The sequence below is a fragment of the Xenopus laevis genome, chromosome 2L (assembly GCF_017654675.1).
Source record: "Xenopus laevis strain J_2021 chromosome 2L, Xenopus_laevis_v10.1, whole genome shotgun sequence".
Classification (NCBI taxonomy): Eukaryota; Metazoa; Chordata; class Amphibia; order Anura; family Pipidae; genus Xenopus; species Xenopus laevis.
Window position 1 is genome coordinate 17,853,528 of NC_054373.1, and position 25,286 is coordinate 17,878,813.

The 25,286-nt window shown below is 39.6% G+C and overlaps 1 protein-coding gene across 4 annotated transcripts in view; it reads left to right on the forward strand.

Moving 5' to 3' along the window:
- Positions 1-25,286, forward strand: part of app.L (amyloid beta precursor protein L homeolog) — a 145,047-nt gene that overhangs the window by 91,867 nt on the left and 27,894 nt on the right. Inside the window, exons 6-10 of one of the 4 annotated variants that reach the window (XM_018244877.2) lie at positions 6,423-6,625; positions 11,930-12,097; positions 17,731-17,867; positions 20,145-20,219; positions 24,622-24,780. In XM_018244877.2, coding sequence (XP_018100366.1) covers positions 6,423-6,625; positions 11,930-12,097; positions 17,731-17,867; positions 20,145-20,219; positions 24,622-24,780 — 742 coding nt within the window. 4 annotated transcript variants of the gene reach the window in all.

Here is a 25,286-nt window from a genome sequence, read left to right on the forward strand (position 1 = left end):
ATATATCTTTATATATTTTAAATAAATGTCCCTATTAAGAAAACTTTATTAACTGAATTTTGCTTTAAAATTTGATTAAAAATTAACGTTGATTTTGCAATTCTCACTGACCAGGGTAAACGGGGTTTACATTGCAGAACTTTTGGGAGATAATTTACCTTTATTTTGGGTTCCTCAGACCTTACAAAGAAATTCTAGGGTAATGTGAATTCTGGGAATGTATAATTTAGTTCTACTGTATTATTCAGTTGGAGTGTAAATTTTCTAGGCCAAGACTCACTGGGGCTCATTTATCAACACTGGGCAAATTTGCCCATGGGCTGTTACCTATATAGCAACCAATCGGTGATCAGCTTTTTAAAGCCAGCTGCAAGAAGAACAATGAATGCAGCAATCTGATTGGTTGCTATAGGTAACAGCCCATGAGCAAATTTGCCCAGTGTTGATAAATAAGCCCCAATGACTTCCCAACGATGCAGAGGAAGACTCACGTATGGTAGATGGTCCATGGACAATTGAACATACTGTTGCTTCCTTTTTAAAGATATTATATATGTCCAACCTGAGTCCCAAATCACATGCTGAGCAGGGCCCACTGGTTCAATATTTGAATAACAGTGGATTTTAAATTATGTTTGTTAGTATGATAGATATATATATATATATATATACATACACACTGCACCAAATAAGGCCAGATATGGGGCAGGCAGCCACGCCGGTAGGCCCATATGTAGTCAGTAAGATGCCGACTCAGTCTGGAGTGACATCTTTATTGTCTGTTCAGAATTGGTGATAATCTGGCAGATATAGGCTTGATACAATATTTCTGCTGAAGGCCAACCAGTCAGATCATGTGTATGTGACTCTATGTGGTTGAACCAATTCAGGCACATAAAAAAAAAACACAAGGGCCACCAAAAATAGTATAAAAAATATTTATATTGTGAATTAAATTAAAAAAGTCAATATCTTCATTGACCCTACTCGTTTTGTGCCTCCTAGGGCACATGATAAAATTCCCTGGGAGACACGAAGCGCACTTGAGAAAGGAGGCTGTGCCTCCGAAACGTTGTGGAGATCTCAAATAAATTCCCACCTTTAAGCACGAATGCTATTGTGTGTGCCATCCGTTTTCATTTCTATCAATGGAGATATTGACCTTTTAATTTAATCCACAATATACGTATATTTTTTGAGTGTATGTGACTGTATGTGGTTGAACCAATTCAGGCACATAAAAAAAAAAAACACAAGGGCCACCAAAAATAGTATAAAAAATATTTATATTGTGAATTAAATTAAAAAAGTCAATATCTTCATTGACCCTACTCGTTTTGTGCCTCCCAGGGCACATGATAAATTCCCTGGGAGACACGAAACGCACTTGAGAAAGGAGGCTGTGCCTCCGAAACGTTGTGGAGATCTTAAATAAATTCCCACCTTTTAGCACGAATGCTATTGTGTGTGCCATCCGTATTCATTTCTATCAATGGAGATATTGACCTTTTAATTGAATCCACAATATACGTATATTTTTTGAGTGACTGGATGCCCCTTGTTTTCTGCTATTGGTTTATCAGCTCCCCAAACTGAGGGTCTGGGGCTGTAGCACGTGGACAACCTGATCTGTGTGGAGATGGGCAAATCTGACCAGTTTCACGAAGCTGCGAAAATACCCCGAAATGCATTGAAGTCTATGGACGACAAAATTTTTTTGACGTGTGATAAATTTTCTCACCCATTGTCTATGGCCATCATTTTTGAGGCAGAACTTTCGCTCATTACTACTGGAGAGTGCCTTAGACACTGTTTCCTGTGTTCCTGTTTGTCCTTTTGTACCACTGTATGTGGTTGGCCAAACTGGGTGATATTGCTTAAAGGAAAACTAAACCCTTAATTAAAAAAAACCCAACACCCTACCCTACAAAGACCCCCTCCCTGCTACCCCTGGTAAATGCCCCTAACTCTTTACTTACCCTTCGGTGCAGATTCAGGGAATCAGAGTTCACCGGCACCATCTTCTTCTCTTCAGTCTTCTTCAGGGAAGTAAGTGCCTTATCGGCGCATGTGCAGTTGGAGCAATCTTCCAGATTGACCATAAACCATGAGTGTATAAAAAACAATGGATGAAATCCAGAATGTTAAATTTATATCATCTTAAAGCACCGGTCGTGTAAGAGACAACTTTTTCAGACAACGGGATTTTTGTGGGTACTCGCTGAAATCTTTATGTATAAATTAGGGTTTGACTTTGGTTTGGTATTCAGTCCAATCCTGAAATTATGAATTATTTGTATCAAAATAAAAAGTAGAATCTCTGTTGGGCCATGTTATTTTCTGGGGCAGTTGATATGCATCTGTCAGTGGGGTTCAACATTCAGTTTCTTTCATTGATCTCTGGTTTGGCACGATTTTTCAGTATCCAGTTGGATTTTTCAATGGTTGCACAGAAATGTTGCACAGAAAAACCCCCTGCTCGATAGAATTTTGCATATTTGTTATAGGTAACTCAAAATAGTCGCAACAAAGAGTTGAATGTTGGGGGTTGTTTAAACAGAGATTATTACATTTATATAAACCAATTCAGCTGATTGCACAGGTTTTTTTATTTTGCACATACTAAAAAGGTGCTTTAAGGTATTTACTGCCCCTTTAAAAAGAAATTATTTAAAACGCATAATTGCACGATTTAGACTGAACTGAAAATAAGCGCCTGCACTCCCAGAACAGAGTAGAGATTTAAGTGGTATTTGTTACTTTATAAGGTAAACTGACAGTATTTGAAGACATCAAACGTTTCCCTAATGACCCTGAAGGCTGCTTGAGTTATTATTTCAGTCCCCCGCCGGGAACAAGCGTAGTAGCAATTTGTTTCAGCTCTTTAAGGCTGAGGTATGTATGGAGTGGAACGTTCAAGTGTAATTGATTGAATGATTTCTTTCAGAAATTGTGTTTTCATTATCTGTGACCTGAAATCATTATCAAAAGCCCTTCTATACAATAACTATACAATAGCATGTTGGTACTGAGACATACGTATGTTGACGTCCTATGGTATCAAGCTTAGCAAAACCCTTATCAGTTGTTTTGTTCTGTCTGTAGACCCCATTGATCTCATGTCCAGTCCTTTCTACTGGGCTATAGGTGATGATTCAGGAAGGTTGTTGGAGCTGTTGTCCCGAGTAGGGTTATTATTGCAGATCATACTATTCAAGTGTTATTCTATGTGAACCAGAAGAAGGCTTCTCTTGCGTTGACTTGTGAATACAACTGCACATTTACCATTGTTGTAAATGTGTTGCTGTATTGCCAGTCGTAGGTTTCAGATGGGTCATGACTTCATGACTTCTTTATTATGGCAAGAGCTTCAAAGCTGGCCAGGGCTGTTTTTTTTATTTACTTATTTTTTTGCAAGGAAGCAAGTAAGCAGTTTGAGGGAGGTTTTTGCCCTCTTTTTATGTTTCCCAGTAAGTCAGGTCATGGACTCTCTAAACTGTTACAATTTGATATAATGAGTTGATGGCAACAGCTTCTTTAAAGGAGAAGGAAATGTTAAAACTAAGTAAGCCTTATCAGAAAGGTCCACCTAAATATACCAGTAAACCCTCAAAGTAGTGCTGCTCTGAGTCCTCTGAGAAACACTGCATTTATTTCCTTCTATTGTGTACACATGGGCTTCTGTATCAGACTTTACAGCTTAAACCTCCTTGCCCCCGTGCATGAGCATGCTCAGCTTGCTCCTCACCCCCCCCCCCCCCGCTTCTCTGATGTAATCTGAGCCCAGAGCTATAAGTGAGCAGGGAGCGACTTAGGCAGGAATTGATGTCACACCAAGCTAATATGGCAGCTGCGATCCTAAACAAACAGAGCTTCTAGAGCTTTTTACTCTGGTATGGTTTAACATTCTACAGAATAAATATAGCATTCTAGCTTGCACTATTGCAGCTAATCATTGGCAATAAAATGCCTCCGTAGCTTTCCTTCTTCTTAAAGCCCTACTGAGAATGTTTCCCAGTGTTAAGCTTTAATAAAGTTGTATACAAAGCAATAGTGATGCACAAGTCAACAAATTATCGAACCAAACCTAACCCTTCCTCTTCTGGCATGCCATGATAAACTCTTGCTCAATCCCCCCAGTGACATCACCATGCATTTATAAATCAGAACACAATGGGAGTTGGACAGTCACTAGACTTATAGATTATTTCACTAGATTCATATGTAGGCACCAGAGGGCCTGTGCCTAGGGTAGAAGATTTAGGGTGCCACCCTAAGGTTCCTATAGAGTTATCAGGGCTAGGATTGATGAGTGATCACCAGTAAGAGCTGGACCAGACTGATGGCCAGGACTACCACCTGCCTACAACCAGATGAAGGTACAATTTGTCAGCCCGAACCGTATGTCCAGTATTAGTTTCTGAAATCTCTCATCTCCTGTCTAAGGTCATCAATTTTAAGGGAGAGGACTCTAGCCCCTGCTAGGAAATGTTAATTCAAAATGTACACTCTAGAAAAAATAGTTAATACTTAAAAGAATTACACAAAACATGAGCACAGAAAACAATAAATCTACCCTTAAGATTTGTGAAGATCCGCTACCCCTTTAAATACAAATGCTTAATTTTATTTTACTCCCCCCTCCAACTCCCTTAAATATCACATGTTGTTTTGTGCCAGAAATCCGAATGAGCTATTCTGTTGATATAGTCCCTTTAAGTGTTCGTGCCTCAATCCCACTTTCATTGTTGTTTATCTCCGCTAAAGCAAATTATAGATCGGAAGTCTTTGTACTTCCCTAGGTGCCAGCAATTACAAGCAATTTAAGAGTCTGTGCTATTGAGTCAAGCAAATCACCACTGTTATTTTGTGGTAGACGAATATTTATTACGGTGACATTTGGGTCTGATGGTACAAAAACAAGAATCCTGTAACATTAAGATAATGCCAAAGATATTACTTTGCCTAGGATGTGACATTTATATGGAAAATGGAATTTCTACATTGAAGGTGCCCTATTTCATTGCAATTTAGGTTATTCATAAAGGCTTTGTTGTAACTCATTACCGTTGAATAGCAAAAAAATTATATTCCTTTATAAATCCTGTAAAGTCATGGTCATACCCCCATGGTGTCTTTAAGGAAAGCAAATCGTTCCTTAAAGGGATACTGTCATGGGAAAAAATTTTTTTTTCAAAACGCATCAGTTAATAGTGCTGCTCCAGCAGAATTCTGCACTGAAATCCATTTCTCAAAAGAGCAAACAGATTTTTTTATATTCAATTTTGAAATCTGACACGGGGATAGATAGACATGTTGTCAATTTCCCAGCTGCCCTGGTCATGTGACTTGTGCCTGCACTTTAGGAGAGAAATGCTTTCTGGCAGGCTGCTGTTTTTCCTTCTCAATGTAACTGAATGTGTCTCAGTGGGACATGGGTTTTTACTATTGAGTGTTGTTCTTAGATCTACCAGGCAGCTGTTATCTTGTGTTAGGGAGCTGCTATCTGGTTACCTTCCCATTGTTCTTTTGTTGGCTGCTGGGGGGGAAAAAGGGAGGGGGGGGATATCACTCCAACTTGAAGTACAGCAGTAAAGAGTGACTGAAGTTTATCAGAGCACAAGTCACATGACTTGGGGCAGTTGGGAAATTGACAATATGTCTAGCCCCATGTCAGATTTCAAAATTGAATATAAAAAAATCTGTTTGCTCTTTTGAAAAACGGATTTCAGTGCAGAATTCTGCTGGAGCAGCACTATTAACTGATTCATTTTGAAAAAAATGTTTTTTCTCATGACAGTATCCCTTTAAGTTAAATGTTAACCACCCTACCCCCAAAACCCGTGAATTTTGGATCCCTAATCTTATGTCCTTCAACTACAACAGAGTCTTTTTTTTTACGAGTTTGTGGCCGCCATCATGGATCTTGCCCTCAGTGTCTACTCACATGAATTCTTCTGGACTTTTTTTATGGGAATGTTTATCGTTTAAGTTGCCATGGAGCATGTTTACTAACATTGGAGATAAATATCTGGAGAGATTTCTGGAGATGTTGTTCATAGCAACCAGATCTTTGCTTTTGTTTTCTAACTTATAGGTTGCTGTTAACATCTAATTGCTGATTGGTAGCAACATCTCCAGAAATCTCTCCAGATATTTATCTCCATAAATGTTAGTAAACATGCCCCCAAGTCTGTATAAAACACAGTTGTCAACTGTAATGGCACCTCATGGACTGCCCCAACATTCCTATCAAACCAATTGTGTGGGTTTTTGCAGCAGGTAGGGGGCATGTTGAAGACTTTTTTTTCAACTGCTTTGGGATTATTTTATTGGCTTTGTGTAAATGATGAATTATATTTATTTTTCCCCTTGAAGTGCAATGTGATCATGTTTTCATTTGGAATCATTTTCACTTGCAGTGATGACAAGGCTGTAGAAGCCCAACCAGATGAAGAGGAGGAGGTTGTAGAGGTGGAAGAGGAGGAAACGGATGATGATGAGGACGATGGGGATGAAGCCGAGGAAGAACCCGAGGAACCCTATGAAGAAGCCACCGAAAGAACAACAAGTATAGCCACTACCACCACTACTACTACAGAGTCTGTGGAAGAAGTTGTAAGAGGTAAACCCCATAGTTCTAAAATTGCCCTTAATATCCCTTTTTGTTCACAAGTTCTAGATCCGTTGTATGTGGATTTCATTCTTTAAACATCTGTCCCTCCATCTGCCCCATTTCTTTTTGCCTTAATTCTTCTTCAGTACATCAATATTATGTTTTCATTTAATTGTTTTTAAGATATAAATAATTCATAGAGTCCTGTTATAGTATTGAGCTTGGATAGTTGTGACAACTACAAAATTGGTTGAGTTTTGGAATGATGTCTGTAAAGAACTGGGGCTCCTGAGTTTTAATTTTAGGCATCTTTTTTCATTTGGCTTTTTCAACTGATTTTTACCCCCCCCCCCCCCCCCCCCCAGCATTTTAGTACACATTTGAGGACTTACCACTGAACCAACTATAGGAGGGTTAAGGGGAAATAAAGTAAACACCGCTCACCTGTTCTTACTATTGCTTTATTTATTTTCATTTAAGTTAAGGGGAAATAAAGTAAACACCGCTCACCTGTTCTTACTATTGCTTTATTTATTTTCATTTCCCACCATGAAGTAGTGAATAGGGATATGCAGTTTTTTCCATTATTATAATTAGTCTGGGCAATTAATGGTGGGGGTTAACGTAAATGAATTTGCAGCTTTAGAAGATTCTTCTATTTTATACTTGTGGCTCAATGGTATTTCCCTAATCCCCATAATATAACACAAGTATATCTGAAATGATGGACATACAAACCAAAAAATCTGCAACAGAATGTAAAGATTCTACAAACCATTTCAGATGGGTCAGAAGGCATTATACTTTTTATACGTTTTAGGTTTGTTCCCAAGAAGCCTTTTTAAAATATGCTTCCTTGGCTCTCCAAGACAACCTCTTCACTACATAAGCAGTTAGGATTATCCAATCAAAATCATCTGTGATGATCTGTCACTTGTATGACCTCATAGGTTGAGTAAATGTTTTTAGGTTTATTCAGTGCCAAACTGGACCTTCTCGGTTCTGTCTGAGAAACTACCAGAACCAATAGATATAAAAACCTCCTAAATTGTACAGGTTTGGAGAAGTCTGTAGTAAAAATATAAAATGTTATTTGGATTAGTCCTACTGGTGGGTAACCTGGCAGACCATCCTGACTGAGTTTATCTATGAGATCTGTACTTGTGTCTTTGAAACAAATGTGGGTTTTCATTTTCCATTGAAAAATTTCCCTTAACCGAAATATTCTGCCTTTTAAAAATTCATCCCACATCAATGGTAGGTGGTGTCTTTAGCTTCCTGTTCTAAGAGCACAATATTATTGTGAATGTGCCATCATGAAAACAGTTTTGTATAAGGCAACATCCCAGCAGGCAGTTTGCACGGGTGATTGTGAATGCAAATTGTTTTTCTTTGTCCCAGGTCCATCATTCCCCTAGAAAGCAAATTGCCTTTTGTGTGTTTGAAATATGACGTTAATTGGCAGTGCCATAGCCCAGCTGTTCATGCCTCTCCCCATTGCCTAGAGGACTGGAGCTGTCTCGGGCCCCACTGATGCATATTTAATGTTTCTCACTTACATACACACATTTGAAAGTTACAGCTTAGTCTCGTGTTTCTGCTAATTCCAGATATAAATCAGAATTTATCTGGTGGGGATTCATGTTCCCTACAAATGCATATGATTAGTATAATGTTCTTGTCACGGTGAAAGATTGTTGGAAAGGATTTTATCTTCTCGCACTCTCTGTCAGCTCTTCTCTCAGGGAAAATCAAAGCCAGATTCCGGATCAACCTTGCCTTAGTCTTTGTAATAATTGTGTTGTTTCTTTCATCTGAGCCTTCTCCTCCAGCCATCAACGACTTTGATCTGATGATCGCTCTTGGTATCTGTAGCACCCACCATGCAATGGGTTGTCTCCCTGCTTCTCCTTTCACCCATTGCTTGTTTGATGCAACCCTGTTATCAACTTCTGATTCCAGTTTGTCACCCATTCACTTTATATTATAAATCTTCTTTCTGTCGTTCTTGTAGACTACACTATCTCCTTTCATATCACATGATGGCTGCTATTTGGCCTGTCTGTCATGCCCTTTTCTGTTGCACCCATCATCCATTTAATTCTAATTTAATTTTCTTCTTTCCGTGTCAACCTTTAAATGATTCCTTTTTCAACTAGGGATGCACCAAAACAACCAATTTGGGAATTCGGCCGAATCTGGAATCCCTTGTGAAAGATTTGGCCGAATAATGAGTCCAATCCCAAGTATATATATGCAAATTAGTGCCAGAAAGGATGAAAGTGAACCATGCACACAGCACACGGTTAAAAATGACTTACCTTCATTGTTTGTGTGACAAAAAGTCAAGTGATTTTAAGGATTTCGATTTCATTTGGCCAGGCCCTTGTATTCGGCCCAATCCTGCTAAAAAAGGCCAAATACGTGCCGAATCCTGGATTCAGTGCATCCCTACTTTCAACCATTATCTTATTTGGTGTAGCCTAATCCCCCAATCATTGTTTTTAACAATTTCTGTAATTAATTTTTTCAACAATAATGCTGATATTGGACCACCTTCCTTTTTCTTTTTGTCTTTCTGTTACTCATCATTATTTAATTGTATTCACTGTCTTTGGTTTTGACCCTTTTTGCAGATCCTATTCCAACTATTTCTCCCTTTGGTTTTCCCAATCTGTACATTGTTTCTCCTATCCCCTTGTTGGGTGTTGCACCTTCTCTATGTTACAGTCTCTTTATATCTCCTTTGTGCAAGACCATCAGGGTAGAGCTTTTGTGAGGCTGGTAGAGGTGAGAATCTGGGAAAATTCCATTTTACATTATAGGACTGATATTCGTTGTAACGTTGAGAGATGCTTAGACCTTTCTAGTGTCTCTTTATTTATACAAGGCCCTCTAGTACCACACGTCTTCTGTGAAGTACATCGAAGATTGGGCAGTGTACACATTCTTATCGGATTAAGTGGCACTTGTTTTACTCATGTAAATGTTGACATGTTCTTTTCAGAATGTCCGCTATTTAACTACCCTAAAGCCGCAGGCCAGTTTATGTGTGAGAACCCTCCCTCATCCATAGAACATGTACAGCTTGAGGGTATTCTAGAAAGAATGCACTGCTTTTCTTTCATGTATATCAGCATAGCTAACACTACTTGTCACGTTGTACCATTTTTTTCTTTAATTTGTTTATTAGAGTCATGTTTCAAGCCGTGGCAATGTGGACGGAACAAAGTCTATGTTGGACAAATTTTTAATTAAACATGCACGTTGACTTTGCACTGCTCACTACCTGTTTTGCTGAACAGGAAGATGTTCCTGGGCATCTTCCTGTTGTGCAGCAGGAAGATGTTCCTGGACATGGCTGACCTTTTAGTAGAGCTCAGACGTTAATTGCTACTTCAAGGATCTTGTTTATGAGATTTGAGGTTTGCTGTCTTTGAGTAAGTTCTAAGTCATAATATGGCCACTAGGGTACCACAATTTAAAGCTCCTGCATAAGCAACAGAATAACTTGTCCACTTTGTTGTCTAAATAAACAGAGGCAAAGTTATGCTTCTAATGTGACAATGTTTGTTATTGAGGGAAGATTGCTTCCTCATATCTGCAGCAGCATGGATCGATAACTGCTTCTTAAGTTGGTTTTATCCATCTGTGTTGAGCTGGTAGGACTTAAATCATCTCAGTGCCGCATTAAAGTAATACTGACAAGTCCTGGTTTCTTCCAAGAATATGTAAGTATGTCTTCTGATGGTGTTCTTTTCTGTAAAAAGAAATCTAATACCTCCACAATCACAAGTGCTTCTTATATTGGGGTTCTTTCTCTAACTGCAGCCATCTTGTAGACCTCCTAAACCATAACTTGGGTTTTTGTATCTACACATTCCAACACAGAGGCAGGTACAATGTTGGAAAATCAGAAGTAGTTTTAGGAAAAGCTACATTTGACTGGGCATGTCTTAAGATGGCCATAGACGTAACAATTACGATCGTTCTTGGAAAAGATCATTCCAAGAAAGATCGTTCGTTTCAATACACACGTGTAGAGCTGAATCATCAGATGTACAGGTAGATATACAGGAAGAAACAATAGAATTCTACCTGTATCTGACGATTTAGCACTAAAGGTGGCCATAGACTCAAAGATCTGCTCGTTTGGCGACATCGCCAAACGAGTGGATCTTTCCCCGATATGCCACTAACGGCATGGCTTTATCGGGGGTAATTCGAGCGTTCGGCCGAACGATCAAATTACGATACGCCAAGGGGCTCCGACAGGTCAGTCAGTTAAAAATCAAACCTTCCCGATCTATATCGTGGCCAGATATCGATCGGGAAGACCCGTCGGAAGCCCCCATACACGGGCAGATAAGCTGTAAAATTGGTCCAAACGACCGTTATCGGCAGCTTTATCTGCCCGTGTATGGTCACCTCTACAATGGCCGATATTTGGGTCCCTTCAAAGGCACCCGATCATAATTTTCCGTCCAGCCCGATTGACGAGCCAACCGATATCCAAGTCTTCTGCCGATATCGGTCGGCTCTTTTTCCACCATACACGCACCGGATATCGGACGATATTATCTGTGCGTCTATGGGCACCTTTAGACCAATTCAGTCACCCTTCAATTGTGCCAAACTTGTCTCATCTGAATGTGGCCATAGACACGCAGATCCTATCGTACGAATCGAGGATTCGTACGATTTTCGGATCGTGTGTGGTGTGTGCCGACATCTTTCGTCCGACGGAGATCGGTCGATCGGTCATGGTTAATTTTGACCCGACCGATCCCGCCGGAGCCCATTGCGCATCGTAATCGGATCGTTCGGCCATACAGCCGAACAATCAGATTACCCCCGATATAGCCATGCTCGTTAATGGCATATCGGGGAAAGATCCGTTTGTTTGGCGATGTTGCCAAACGAGCGGATCTTTGCGTCTATGGCCACCTTTAGGCCCAATTATTGGATCACACTACTGTGAACATGTGTTGTGTTGTTCGATAGGGACTTCATGCACAGACTAGTGGTGATCTAGGTTGATCAGAATTTATGGAAGGTTGTTGAGCCCAAGCTGATATTGGTTCTGGCACTGCTCACAGACCAAAGGTCTACTGTTTTGGCCAAATCAGCAGCCAGTATGTTAGGTCATGTTTTATGATTAACAAAAATGTAACATCCTTTATTCATAAGACTAAATGCCTTTTGCCATTTCTGTTCAGCTATTTTAGTAGTTGGTGAAATGATGCTATATTATTATTATTATTATTATTATTATTATTATTATTAAATGAAATTCCTTCACATCCTAAATAGAGGTGTGCTCTGAGCAAGCTGAGACTGGACCCTGTCGAGCAATGATCTCCCGCTGGTATTATGATGTGACGGAAAGCAAATGCGCCCAGTTCATTTATGGAGGCTGTGGCGGGAACCGAAACAACTTTGAGTCTGACGATTACTGCATGGCAGTCTGTGGCAGCGTCAGTAAGTGGACCTTTTTCGGGTTCTGTTGCTCACAACAGATCTAGTCCTGATTCTGATTTCCGGGAATGGGCCTGTGCGCTGTCACTAACCTCATGCCAGTTCCTTCTTGTTAACCGCTTGTGTCTCAGTACGTGCTCCCCGATTAACTGCTTTTTTCTGCTTCTGAGGAAGCATGACACCCCCAAATTCCTTCATTCTGTGTTTGGACTAACACGTCATCTGTGAGATATTCAAACCTAACCCATTCTACCCCTGGGACTCCTGAGAGCTCCAGGGCTGCTGCTGCTGGTGGATTGTTGTGTGTCAAAGAATTATTATCCTGTCTAGTCTTACCTGAGAATGTTTCCCTTCACTGATGAATCTGCACGTTAGAAGGTAATTAAGGTGATGGATGCTGAGATGCCCTTTATAATTTGTGCGTGGAAACTATGTCTAATAAATATACCAATATAACATATAGGGGCAGACTTGTCAAGGGACGAATTGTAATTCAGAAGTAAAACAATTCGAATTTCGAGCTATTTTTATGTACTTCAACTAGGGAATAGTCCAAATGCGGTTCGAGGTTCAGATGTACTGTCTCTTTAAAAATTCGACTTCGAACATTCACCATCTAAAACCTAATTCTGTTTTAGCCTATGGTGGACCTCCTAGAACCTATTGGGAGTCAATTGGTAGACTTTGAAAACCAAAGTTTTTTTTTTAAATACTTTGAATCAAATTCGATTGAATACGATCTTACTTCGATTCGAACTATCAAATATAGCCTATTCACCCGCGAAAAAATTTTGTTTTTAATACATTTCGGGTGGTCTTTTTTTATTTGAATTTCGAAGTTATGGGAGTTCAGAAATACTGCCATTACTTTGAAATTCCCTTGATAAATCTGCCCTTTAATCTCTGTCTTTTTCATGAAATAATATGACACCTTTGGTCTCTCTAGGCAGCAAAGCTGTAGTAATACGTTACATGGCTCCTTTCATTCTTTTCTTTAAAGGGGACCCGTCACTTAAAAAAAAATATACAGGTATGGGACCCGTTATCCAGAATGCTCGGGACCTGGGGCTTTCCGGATAACAGATCTTTCCTTAATTGGGATCTTCATACATTATCTACTAGAAAATCATGTAAACATGAAATAAACCCACATAGGCTGGTTATGTTTCCAATAAGGATTACGGATATCTTAGTTTGGGTCATGTACAAAGGATAAAATGGGAGACGGCCATTCCGTAATTCGGAGCTTTCTGGATAACGGGTTTCCGGATAATGGATCCCATACCTGTACCAAATCTTATTGTATCATGTTAGTCAAGCAAAATGAACTTTAATTACACTATATAAATTATTTCAATCTTGTTTCTATAAGACTGGGAATTCATAATTATAGCAAGCAGACAGGAGCCATTTTGTGGACACAGTTATTAAGACAAGCCTTGTATCATCTCACAATCTTGTTTGTGCACCAGAATGGGGGACCTGATGTCCATTTCCATGCCCTGGTTACACAATTAAATGGTTAAGAGAACAGGGGGAATGTGGGGAGAGCAGTGACATGTAGGAAGTGCTGAATGGAAAGTGAAAGTAATTGTTTGCCCCGCCTTTATGTCTAGTCATAGAGGAGGGGCAGGCTATATTTGATTGACAGCTGAGATTTTTAAATGAGCTTACAACAGCTATGAATGCTTTAATAAAAAAAAGAATTTGGATTTCATGTTTAATTTGAAAAGGACTTTTATTATCAGCTTTTTACGTCTGGGTGACAGGTCCACTTTAAAACAGGGATTTCCGCAGAGTTCCATTGGTTCTGTTACCCCAGTGGAAGTTTAGCTTTACATTAAATTATTGTAAGGCTGATAACCATCAGAGCTAGATAATAACCCCTATACCCAAAAGAAGGCAATATTTCAATCGAAATTTACTCTGATTGGACATGTCAGTTGTTGAAGGGTTGTTCACCTTTAAATTAACTTTTTTAATACAATGTAGAGAGTGATATTGTGAGACAATTTGAAATTGGTTTTAATTTTTTATTATTTGTGGGTTTTCGGTAATTGTCTTTTTTTTTTTTTTACCCGCAATGCAGTTTGGTCGGGGATCACTTAAGTGGAATCAATTTTTTCTCAGTTAATAGAACTGCTCCAGAATAATTCTGCACTGAAATCCATTTTTCAAAAGAGCAAACAGATTTTTTATATTAAATTTTGAAATCTGACATGGGGCTAGACATATTGTCAGTTTCCCAGCTGCCCCCAGTCATTTTGATTTGTGCTCTGATAAAATTTGGTCACTCTTTACTGCTGTACTGCAAGTTGGAATGATATCACCCCCTCTCTTTCCTCCCCAGCAGCCAAACAAAAGAACAATGGGAAGGTAACCAGATAGCAGCTCCCTGACACAAGATAACAACTGCCTGGTAGATCTATAAACAACACTCAATAGTAAAAGCCAAGTCCCACTGATACTGATTCAGTTACATTAAGTAGGAGAAGTAACAGCCTGCCAGAAAGCATTTCTCTCCTAAAGTGCAGGCACAAGTCACATGACTGGGGCAGCTGGGAAACTGACAATATGTCTAGCCCCATGTCAGATTTAAAAATTCAATATAAAAAAATCTGTTTGCTCTTTTGAGAACTGGATTTCAGTTCAGCACTATTAACTAATGTGTTTTTTTTTTTAAAAAAAACATATTTTCCCATTACAGTATCCCTTTAAGGAAATTGTCATGGAGTTCTTTAACTCCATTTACAGCAGGGTTCAATAAAGGTGGGCTTTTTTTTTAATTATACATTTTTAAATTTAATACATTTAAAGGTGAATTTTTTAAATTATAGATAACTGTTTTTCGTTACTCGCTTTCAAAAATAGAGTTTGTTTGTAACATGCTATTTATAAATATTATTTGTGTGACGATTAAGGGGAATTGTGCCAATTTATAACAGTCTGTACATGTATTGGATCAGTTATCCAGAATGCCTGGGACCTGGGGCTTTCCAGATAAGGGGTCTTTATGTAATTTGGATCTCCATACCTCCAGTCTAATTAAATTAAAAAAAATGAAACATTAATTTAAATAGGATGTCTGCTGTAAGGAATAACTATATCTAATTGGAATTAAGTACAAGGGACTGTTTTATTATTACAGGGAAAAGGGAAATCATTTTTAAAAATTAGCTGCTTAAACTGGATTCTATGGGAGAAGGCCTTCCCATAATTCAGATCTTTCTGGATAACGGCTTTCTGGATAACGGATCAACTCCATGTGCTTTAGGCCTTACACTTGCCTGGTGACATGGACAGTAGAGTTCTCTTTCTGTGGAAATAACAGGCGGAATGTACTAGATCCAGATAAATCTCCATTAGCATTTCAACATGAATATTAACAATTGCCAAGGCATTTTCAGCTTATACAAACAGAATTATGTTAATGAAAGGGCAAAGTAAATAGGATTTTCTTTCAGCTGGCTGTAAAGCTGGGGATCTCCGGAACAAACAAAATGTAATATAAAATGATCCCAGAGGGGATTCCGGAGCTTTATTTGGAGACCTGCATCACTGTGTATGGCAAACACAATTATCAGCTGGATAGACTGCTACATACTGACGCATATACTTAACATATGGCAGCGCAGTTTTATTTTGCCCCAAAATATGGTCAGGAAATGCCTTTTCCATGAAGAATTCCTGTGTGTAGCGCAGACATGTTAATAGGATATGTGTTATTAATAGGCGAATCGTTACAGTGTTTTCTCCCATTAGAAAATCGTATTTATATGATATTTGTGTGTCTTTTTTCATGCTCATTGATTTCTCTATTATGAAACTCATTTCCCCTCTTCTTACCAAGGTGTTTGGTGGGTTATTAATGGTAATGTTTTATAGATTTTTTTTATATATGGTTAAGCGCACATTTAATAGCAGAAGAATTCTCCATATGCTGGAATATTTAAGGATGTTTGTGTTTGCATTTGCTGAAGGCTGTATTAGTAATGCACAGGTTAAGCAGAGAGCCAATAAGGTTCATATGTAGCACTGGGACAATATTTATATATTTATATTTATATATATATATATATATATATATATATATATATATATATATATATATATATATATATATATATATATATACACATATAACTAGATAGGTGCACTCAGCCATGGTTATGCCTACGTGCTGGAACACAAATTCATATCTATAAAGCAAAAAAACTTCCGCACACATAGGTCTTGATAAGTGAAAAAAAAGCTGGTAGATTTATTTCAACGTTTTGGCTTACAATGATGACGGCTTGAGTTTGTAAGCCGAAACGTTGAAATAAATCTACCAGCTTTTTTTCACTTATCAAGTTTTTTTGCTTTATATATATATATATATATATATACAGAAAGAGAGAGATGATAGCAAGAGAGTGATAAAGATATAGGTGGGTAGGGAGATAAGCAGGATAGACAGGACAGACAGACAGACAGACAGACAGACAGACAGACAGACAGACAGACAGACAGACAGACAGACAGACAGACAGACAGACAGATAGATAGATAGATAGATAGATAGATAGATAGATGGATGGATGGACGAACAGATGGATGGATGGATGGATGGACGAACAGATGGACGGACAGACAGACAGACAGACAGAGATAGATAGATAATAGATAGATAGATACGATAGATAGATACGATAGATAGATAGATAGATAGATAGATAGATAGATAGAGATAGAGATAGAGATAGAGAGATAGAGAGATAGATAAGATAGACAGACAGACAGACAGACAGACAGATAGATAGATAGAGATATAGATACGATAGATACGATAGATAGATACGATAGATAGATAGATACGATAGATAGATACGATAGATAGATAAGATAGATAGATAAGATAGATAGATACGATAGATAGATAGATAAGATAGATAGATACGATAGATACGATAGATACGATAGATACGATAGATACGATAGATACGATAGATAGATAGATAGAGATAGATAAGATAGACATAAGATAGACAGACAGACAGACAGATAGATAGATAGATAGATACGATAGATAGATAGATAGATAGATACGATAGATACGATAGATAGATAGATACGATAGATAGATATATAGATAGATACGATTGATAGATAGAGACAATAGATAGATAGTATGATAGATACGACGATAGATGGATGGATGGATAGATAGATATATGATAGATATATGATAGATAGATAGATTGATAGATATATGATAGATAGAGACAATAGATAGATAGTATGATAGATACGACGATAGATAAATACGATAGATAGATAGATAGATAGATAGATAGATAGATAGATAGATTATTATTAGATAGATAGATTACTATTAGTATTTTTTTAACATCTGTTCTTCTTGTGTGTTGGTATTGTGCTAGTATAAATCCCTCTAAACATTCTGTATTCTAAACATGCTAACATTTCCCAGGATGCACTGCTGCTCAGCATGGTTGTAATGAGAATGCTGAGCAACTTTTCTCTGTGTCCCACGTATTCCCTGTGTCTCTAGCTTTCTTACTGCTAACCAAGCTCCCGTTCCTCACTGCCTGTTTTTCTTTCTTTTCTTCAAATTCTCCCCCCGCCCCTCTCAGCAGTTCCCGCCACAGCTGCCAGCACCCCTGACGCAGTTGACAAGTACCTGGAGAACCCGAATGATGAGAACGAGCACGACCGCTTCCTGAAAGCAAAGGAGAGGCTGGAGGGCAAGCACCGCGAGAAGATGTCTGAGGTAAAGCTGCTGGAAACAGGGGTCGCTTCAACAAAATATTGGGCCTAAGGCAAATGCGATTCTCATTGACATTGTAGGACGCTCCCTTTTTACCACTTCCTTTAGCCAAAATGACCCAGACATGCCATTACGAGTAATAAGCACGACATGAACCCCAGACATGCTGGCAAGATCACTTTATGAAATAGATACTGCATTAACCTCAGGCATGCCAGTAAAATCACTGCAAAAATTAAAATGCCATTTCAAAAAAAAAAAAAAAAACTAAAAGTGGGGGAGAAATATGTGTTCTGTTTGGGAGGACCAGGTTGATCAGAATTGATACAGGGAGAGAGCATTGTGTAAATTCACTAACATATCTACAAGAAATATGTTTTTTTATGGTTGTAATGCAATTAAAAGTGTGCCTGGTCTAGTAACCCATAGTAACAAAACAGCAGGCAGCATTTACTGGTCCTCCTGAATGCAAATGTTGCTGTGGGTTAGTAGCAAACTTTGCAACTTTGATTACATTGCCCCGCATAGCTGCACATACAATAGGGCACAGCTGGCTGGCAGAGCACGGTATCAACTACCACGAGTGCATTAAAACATACAGTGTGACTTCGGTGGGGTCTATAAAGCAGCAGGGAAAGCTCAGTGTGTTTGCAGAGTAGAGTCATATCCGTCTGTAGGGAGTGTTCTGATACAGCAGGGAGTACAGAAATCAGACTGCATTAAGCACCACATTGCAGTAGAGCAGCGCCAGACTGCAGCTAGTGCTTATTACGACTGGATATAATCCAGAGAATACAGCACTGGCTCTTTTCCACTTCTCTTGTGTTTCCATTCACTCAGCACAGATCTCCCTGCTTTTCTGCCTCAGAAACCTGATCCTGCCACACAATTCAGTGATGTCTCTTCTCTCGAGCTCCCACGTTCTCATATGAGGTCACGAACAATGCTCTGGCTCTGGGAAACTGCCGGGGCCCAGGACACTAAACAAAGGCTTTTTAATCGATCAGTCCTGCAGTGATTATTCTGGATCTGGCTGTGTTCATAAAAAAATAACTCAATTCAGGCTTTTGGTACAGCTGCTCAATTTTTGCAAGATTTAGAAGTAGTCTCTGTGCAAGGAATGCCGGTGCTTCCTACTAGAACTGCTGGAGCCTGATCAGCAAAGACTTATCCATGTCCTTCTGCACCTGCAATTGGCCGTGAAAGCCCAACACTCCTCAGTGGAGTATCCTCTGCCGTAATGATTGCAACTGTCAGCTGGCTCTGCCATCAGGCCTAATGCAGGTTGATATCAAGAGCAGTGATGAGCGAATCTGCCGAAAAATTTGCAAAACTGCAGAAAGATTAGCGAAACGGCAACATTTCAGTAAACGCATTGAGGCCAATTTTTTACACGTGTGAAAAATGTTCTCGCTCCAAATGCGTTAAAGTCAATGGGCGTTTTTTCTTATGGCGACTTTTTATGTCCTGATGCATTAAAGTCAATGCCCATTTTTCTTATGGAGACTTTTTTTGTCCTAATGCATTAGGGTCAGGGCACACAGGCAGAATCAGGGAGATTAATCGGCCGGCCTAATAAACCTGCCTCCCCTGCCTTCGGGAGGCACTCGGAGCGATTCGTTTTCCGAAATGTTGCCTGACTTCAGAAAATGTATCACTCCAAGTGCCATGCCTCCATCGATTTACATTTTAGAAAGAGGGGAGGCAGTTCGGGGAGATTAGTTGCCCCGAAGAAGAGGAGATTTGTCGCCGGGCAACTAATCTCGCCAAATCTGCCTGTGTGCCCTGACTATTAAAGTCAATGGGCGTTTTTTGTTATGGTGACTTTTTACTCCAAATGCATTAGGGTCGGGGCACACGGGCAGATTCAGGGAGATTAGTCGCCGGCTAAAATGAAAACCTCCTGGGGGCAGGCACATGGATAGCTTCATTTTCCGAAGTCGCCAGTAATTGCCGGAAATTTCGGGCGACTTCGGAAAACGAATTGCTCCCCGGTGCCTGCCCCCAGGCGATTTTCATTTTAGCCGGGGGAAGGCAGATTGGGGAGATAAATCCATGGCTGGCGAATAAAATCACTCATGACTAATCAAGAGATGAGAATGTAATTTCCTCTTGGAGAGAATATTACATGTGCTTTAACTACAAGATCAACAACCATCTTGTCCCGCTCTCCACTCACACCAATAGCCGGTTACTCGGCCTCTCCGTTCTATTTACATAACATTATTCGCCTGACGGGTTTGACTCACCGGTGCTTTGTTGGTCTCTCTCTCTCTGCAGGTGATGAAGGAATGGGAAGAAGCTGAACGCCAGGCAAAGAACCTTCCCAAGGCTGACAAGAAGGCAGTAATACAGGTAATTGACTAGGCTTTAGTACGGCACTTGATCACTGGCTCAGTCAATTGCATACAAGTCCGGCACAGGTGATTGGCGCAGGGCTGAGTTCATTTTGTAAGTCCTATTTATGCTAATTAGTGAACAGTTGGTTAACGAGAAAGATATAGAAATGATCAATCTCCAAGCCTAATGCTTTCAACTAATCAAGATTAGCTCTATCTGCTTGAAGGCCTCCAAGAAAGGCATTAAATATGAAGGAAGAAGTATCTTGGTTCTCCAGAGTATTGCAGCCAAGAGAGAAGTGCATAAAGCCGTCCCTGCAGTCTCCTTTTGACTAATGAGCACTTACTGAGAGCCTTGACCCACTTTATTAAAGGAGAAGGAAAGCTCCAATCGATGGTGGGTGCCAAATGCTACCCTCAAGGATTGTAATCACTTACCAAATTCTTCGGGATGGTGCTCCTGTTAGCAGAAAACTGCACCAGCCCAGGGCACTAGCGAGCAAGCAATTCTCTTCCTCCTCTCTCACTAGTGCCCCAGACCAGTGCACCGGCCCAGTTTATCAGGTAATTCATTACAATCCTTGGGGGTGCTCTGACATTTGGTATGCCCCATCGATTGAAGCTTTCATTCACCTTGAAGCCATTATAGGCCAACAGTTTAGTCATTAAAGGTTTGTTATTCACAGAGTTTGTTTACGTCAGCTGACCAGTACATGCTACTTGCTGATTGGCTGCTATGGGTCTCTAGACCCAATATCAAACCATGCATGCATGACTACATTGCCACCCAAGAGCTGCCGGTGCAAGTTGTTGCCATTACTGTCAGTGGGGGGCAGCAGAGGGTTGTTTTGGGCTCTTCTCTATTGGCTCAGATATACCAGAGGGCAGTGTATGAGGCTGAATGAGTGGAACAGATTACATTGTCCGACATGCTGCATCGGCAGATGAAATTCTCAAATCTGGCCAGACATTAACCGCTATATAATGTGGGTATTGGTTGGGATCAGAGGGCCACCATACATGCACAAATAACTAGGGATGCAACAAATCCAGGATTCGGTTCGGGATTCGGCCTTTTTCAGCAGGATTCGGATTCGGCCGAATCCTTCTGCCTGTTTGAACCAAACCAAATCCTAATTTGCATATGCAAATTAGGGGCGGGAGGGAAATTGTATGACCTTTTTGTCACAAAACAAGGAAGTAAAAAATGTTTTCCCCTTCCCACCCCTAATTTGAATATGCAAATTAGGACTTGGTTCGGTATTCGGTATTCGGCCAAACCCCCGAATCCAAAATAGTGGATCCGGTGCATCCCTACAAATAACCATATGGAACTCTACATTCGTCCACAGCTTTTCAGCTGTCCATACACTGGCCAATCAAAGCTGCCGACTCCAGACAGATATTCCTCCCCTGATAGATCTCCCTAGGTCCAATCATTGGCCTAGAATCAACCAATTAAGGCCAACGTGCTGGTGGCTAAATGGGGTAAAGATTATATGCTCCACGTAGGCTCTCAAGAGCGAATTTCATAGTGTATACCCATCTTAAGGGCCACAGCATGTGGGGTATACAGGTATGGGGTCCATTATCCGGGAACCGGTTATCCACAAAGCTCTGAATTATGGAAATGCATCTCCCATAGACTCCGTTTTATGCAAATAATCCAATTATTTGAAAACAGTTGATTGTACTTGATCCCAACTAAGATATAATTAATCCTTATTGGAAGCAAAACCAGCCTATTGGGTTTATTTAAGGTTTACATGATCTTCTAGTAGACTTAAGGTATGAAGATCCAAATTACGAAAAGATCCATTATCTGAAAATCCCTAGGTCCCAAGAATTCTGGATAACAGGTCCCATACCTGTATTATTTTTACTCTATTTGGCCATACACAGATCATACTGAGCTTTATTAACCCCTTTATGCAGTTTATAGGAATCCTTTATTTTAACAAATGTTTTTGTGTAGGTGATTTTTCTTTCAATTGATTTTCAGAACACATCAAATTATAGAGCAGCCCTTGTTGGTGTGAGTATTGTGGGTTAATCAGTATTGGAATGTTGTCTAGATGTGACGGTTCTCTTGTGCTCCAAGCACAGCCTGATACAGCAAAGTGCACCCGGGATTTGTTAAAAATAGGCAGAATAAATAGCTTGGAGGGAAGAAATTGCCCAAACGGTTCCACTTCCGCTGACACGTTTAAATAATCTAAACAGCTTTATTTCGGGTTTCCCTGCCAGCACGAATGAAGCATTTGCCCAAATGTTATTATTGCAATCAGAAATAAAAGCATCCATGGCCTACTTTAGTGTAAACTAATTGCATTTCCCCCGATAATGTTCACCGAGTTGGAGTAATTGCAGTGAGACAGCTCCGGTAGGGAACCGACTCACCATTAATCCATGTACAATCTAAAAAATCCATTAAAACTGTCTTAGTGCAGCACTGTGGTCTTCTTACTTCAAGAATTTGTAGCAGTCGATAATAGTTTTATTGTTAAAACTTACTGCCAACCTTTCTGTTTTCAATGGATCTCTTAAAGGAAAACTATACCCCCCCCCCCAACAATGTAGGTCTCTATAAAATAATATATTGCATAAAACAAATCATATGTAAAACCCTGCTTCATGTAACTTAACCATTTTCATAATAATGTAATTTTTTAGCATTATGTGCCATTGGGTAATCATAAATAGAATATTGCCATTTTAAAAAATAGGGGCCACCCCCTGGGATCGTAGGATTCACGGTGCACACAAACAAACAAAACATGTTAGGTCACATGAGCCAATTAACAGACAGAGTTCTGTTTTTTGCTTCCACACTTCTTCCTGTAAAGGTCCCCATAGACAGAAAGATTTTTCTTTGCCAAACGACCGATTTCAGCGAAGTCCGACCAATCTGTCAAATTATCGTGAAGTTAGTGGGATTGAATGATCGCACATCTTACGATTTTTCGTCCGACAGCTGTCAGAAAATTGATCGGCCAGGTTAAAAAATCTTTATCAGTCCCAGTGCAATCTATCTATGTTTGCAGTGCCAAGCAGGCAGCTACCCTTCAGTTTTGCTGGCAATATCGCCTGAAATGGTCTTTTTAGTTGATACATTTAAACAATCATTTCGAGATAATCGTGGTCTCACGATAAAGAAAAGATCTTTTAAAGATCTTTACATCTATGGCCAGCTTTACAGTTAGAGTTGTAGTATTTCTGGTCAGGTGATCTCTGAGGCAGCACACAGACCATCATGAAATGGTGGCTCAAGGCAAGAGATGTAAAAGGACAATATTTACTTAAATATATATATACCAATTTGGTAAGATTCTTTAATTTGATATAAACTGTTCAAACTAAACTAAAGAGATCTAAAGCATAACTAAAGAAGTAAAGTAGAAATATTGTGCATTATGTTTTGTGCTTCTGTACCAGCCCAAGGCAACCACAGCCCTTTAGCAGTAAAGATCTGTGTCTCCAAAGATGCCCCAGTAGCTCCCCATCTTCTTTTCTGCTGATTCACTGCACATGCTCTGTGCTGATGTCACTTACTGAGCTTAGGGACCCACTCACAATATACAGTACACATAGAATAGATATGTCACAATATAAGGCTGATTAGTAATTAATACAGATAATTACTACATGGCAGCACAGAAACCAGTACAATTAGCATCAGAATTTAATAATCAGCCCTGTAGCATCAGTTTATATTACAGGGGAAGCTCATTTTCTGCTGGATAATTAGTGACGAGCCCTAAGCTTAGCTTCTCAACAGCTGCTCAGAGCCCACTGAGCATGTGAGTGTCACAGACACTTTCCAAGATGGTGACCCCCTGTGACAGGTTTGAAGTCCTGGATCATTGCTGCTATTGACAAACTGAAACTTAAGACTGGTGCAATAAGTTCAGTATATAAAATGTGGCATTTTTAGCCATATTCATTTTTAGGGTTTAGTTCTCCTTTAAAACACACTTATTTAAAGATGCCTACCCTCACTCTGTTTAGCTATCAAATACAATGCCATATGCTACATCTCTCACCTTCTTACTTCTAATATTGACCGCTCCCACACCTTGTGTCTCAATCCCTTCCTCTTTTAGATTGTAAACTCGTCTGCACAGGGCCTTCCTCACCATTGTATTGGTTATAGGTTGCTATGTATGTAATTCTGTATGTTCTTGGTATAAACATATTTATTTTACAGCGTTGAAAAATATGCTGGCGCTCTAAAATATATGTTAATAATAAAGGGGAACTAAACCCAAATCCAACCATACAGGTTTGTTTTAGGAATGTGTATTGGAAAGCTGCTTAGAATTTAGTTTGCTTTGATTTTGCAAACATTTGACTTTACTTTTTGCTTGCACTTATGTACATCTTTTCATTACTTGAACGTATCTTTGTCTGTCTTTCAGCATTTCCAGGAGAAAGTGGAATCCCTAGAACAAGAAGCTGCAAACGAAAGGCAACAACTGGTCGAGACCCATATGGCCCGAGTGGAAGCCATGTTAAATGATCGTCGACGAATCGCCCTGGAGAACTACATCACTGCTCTGCAAGCTGATCCTCCACGGGTATGTATAATATTCGTTACAGTACAGTCCATAAACATCCAGGGCTAGGGCTTGAGCATGCTCAGTTTGCTCCTCTCCCCCTCCCTGTTGTAATCTGATCCCTGAGCTATGAGTGAGCAGGGTGTGACTCAGGCACGAAGTGATGTCACGCCAAGCTAATATGGTAGCTGCTATCTTAAACAAACAGAGAGAGCTTCTAGAGCTGTTTACACTGGTATGATGAAGCATTCTGCATAATAAATATAAGGTTATAGCTTGCAATATTGTCGCTAATCTATTATTAATAAACTGTTTCAGTAGGTTTTCTTCTCCTTTAAGGTTTACATGATTTTCTAGTCTGCCTCGGTAGCTGTCCTTCTTCCAAAAAAATTATTCAAATCATAGCTGTATTATACAGGTATCGGACCTGTTATCCAGAATGCTCAGGGCCTGGGGTTTTCTGTATAACGGCCCTTTCCGTAATTTGGATCTTCATACTAGAAAATAATGTAAACCTTAAAGGAGAA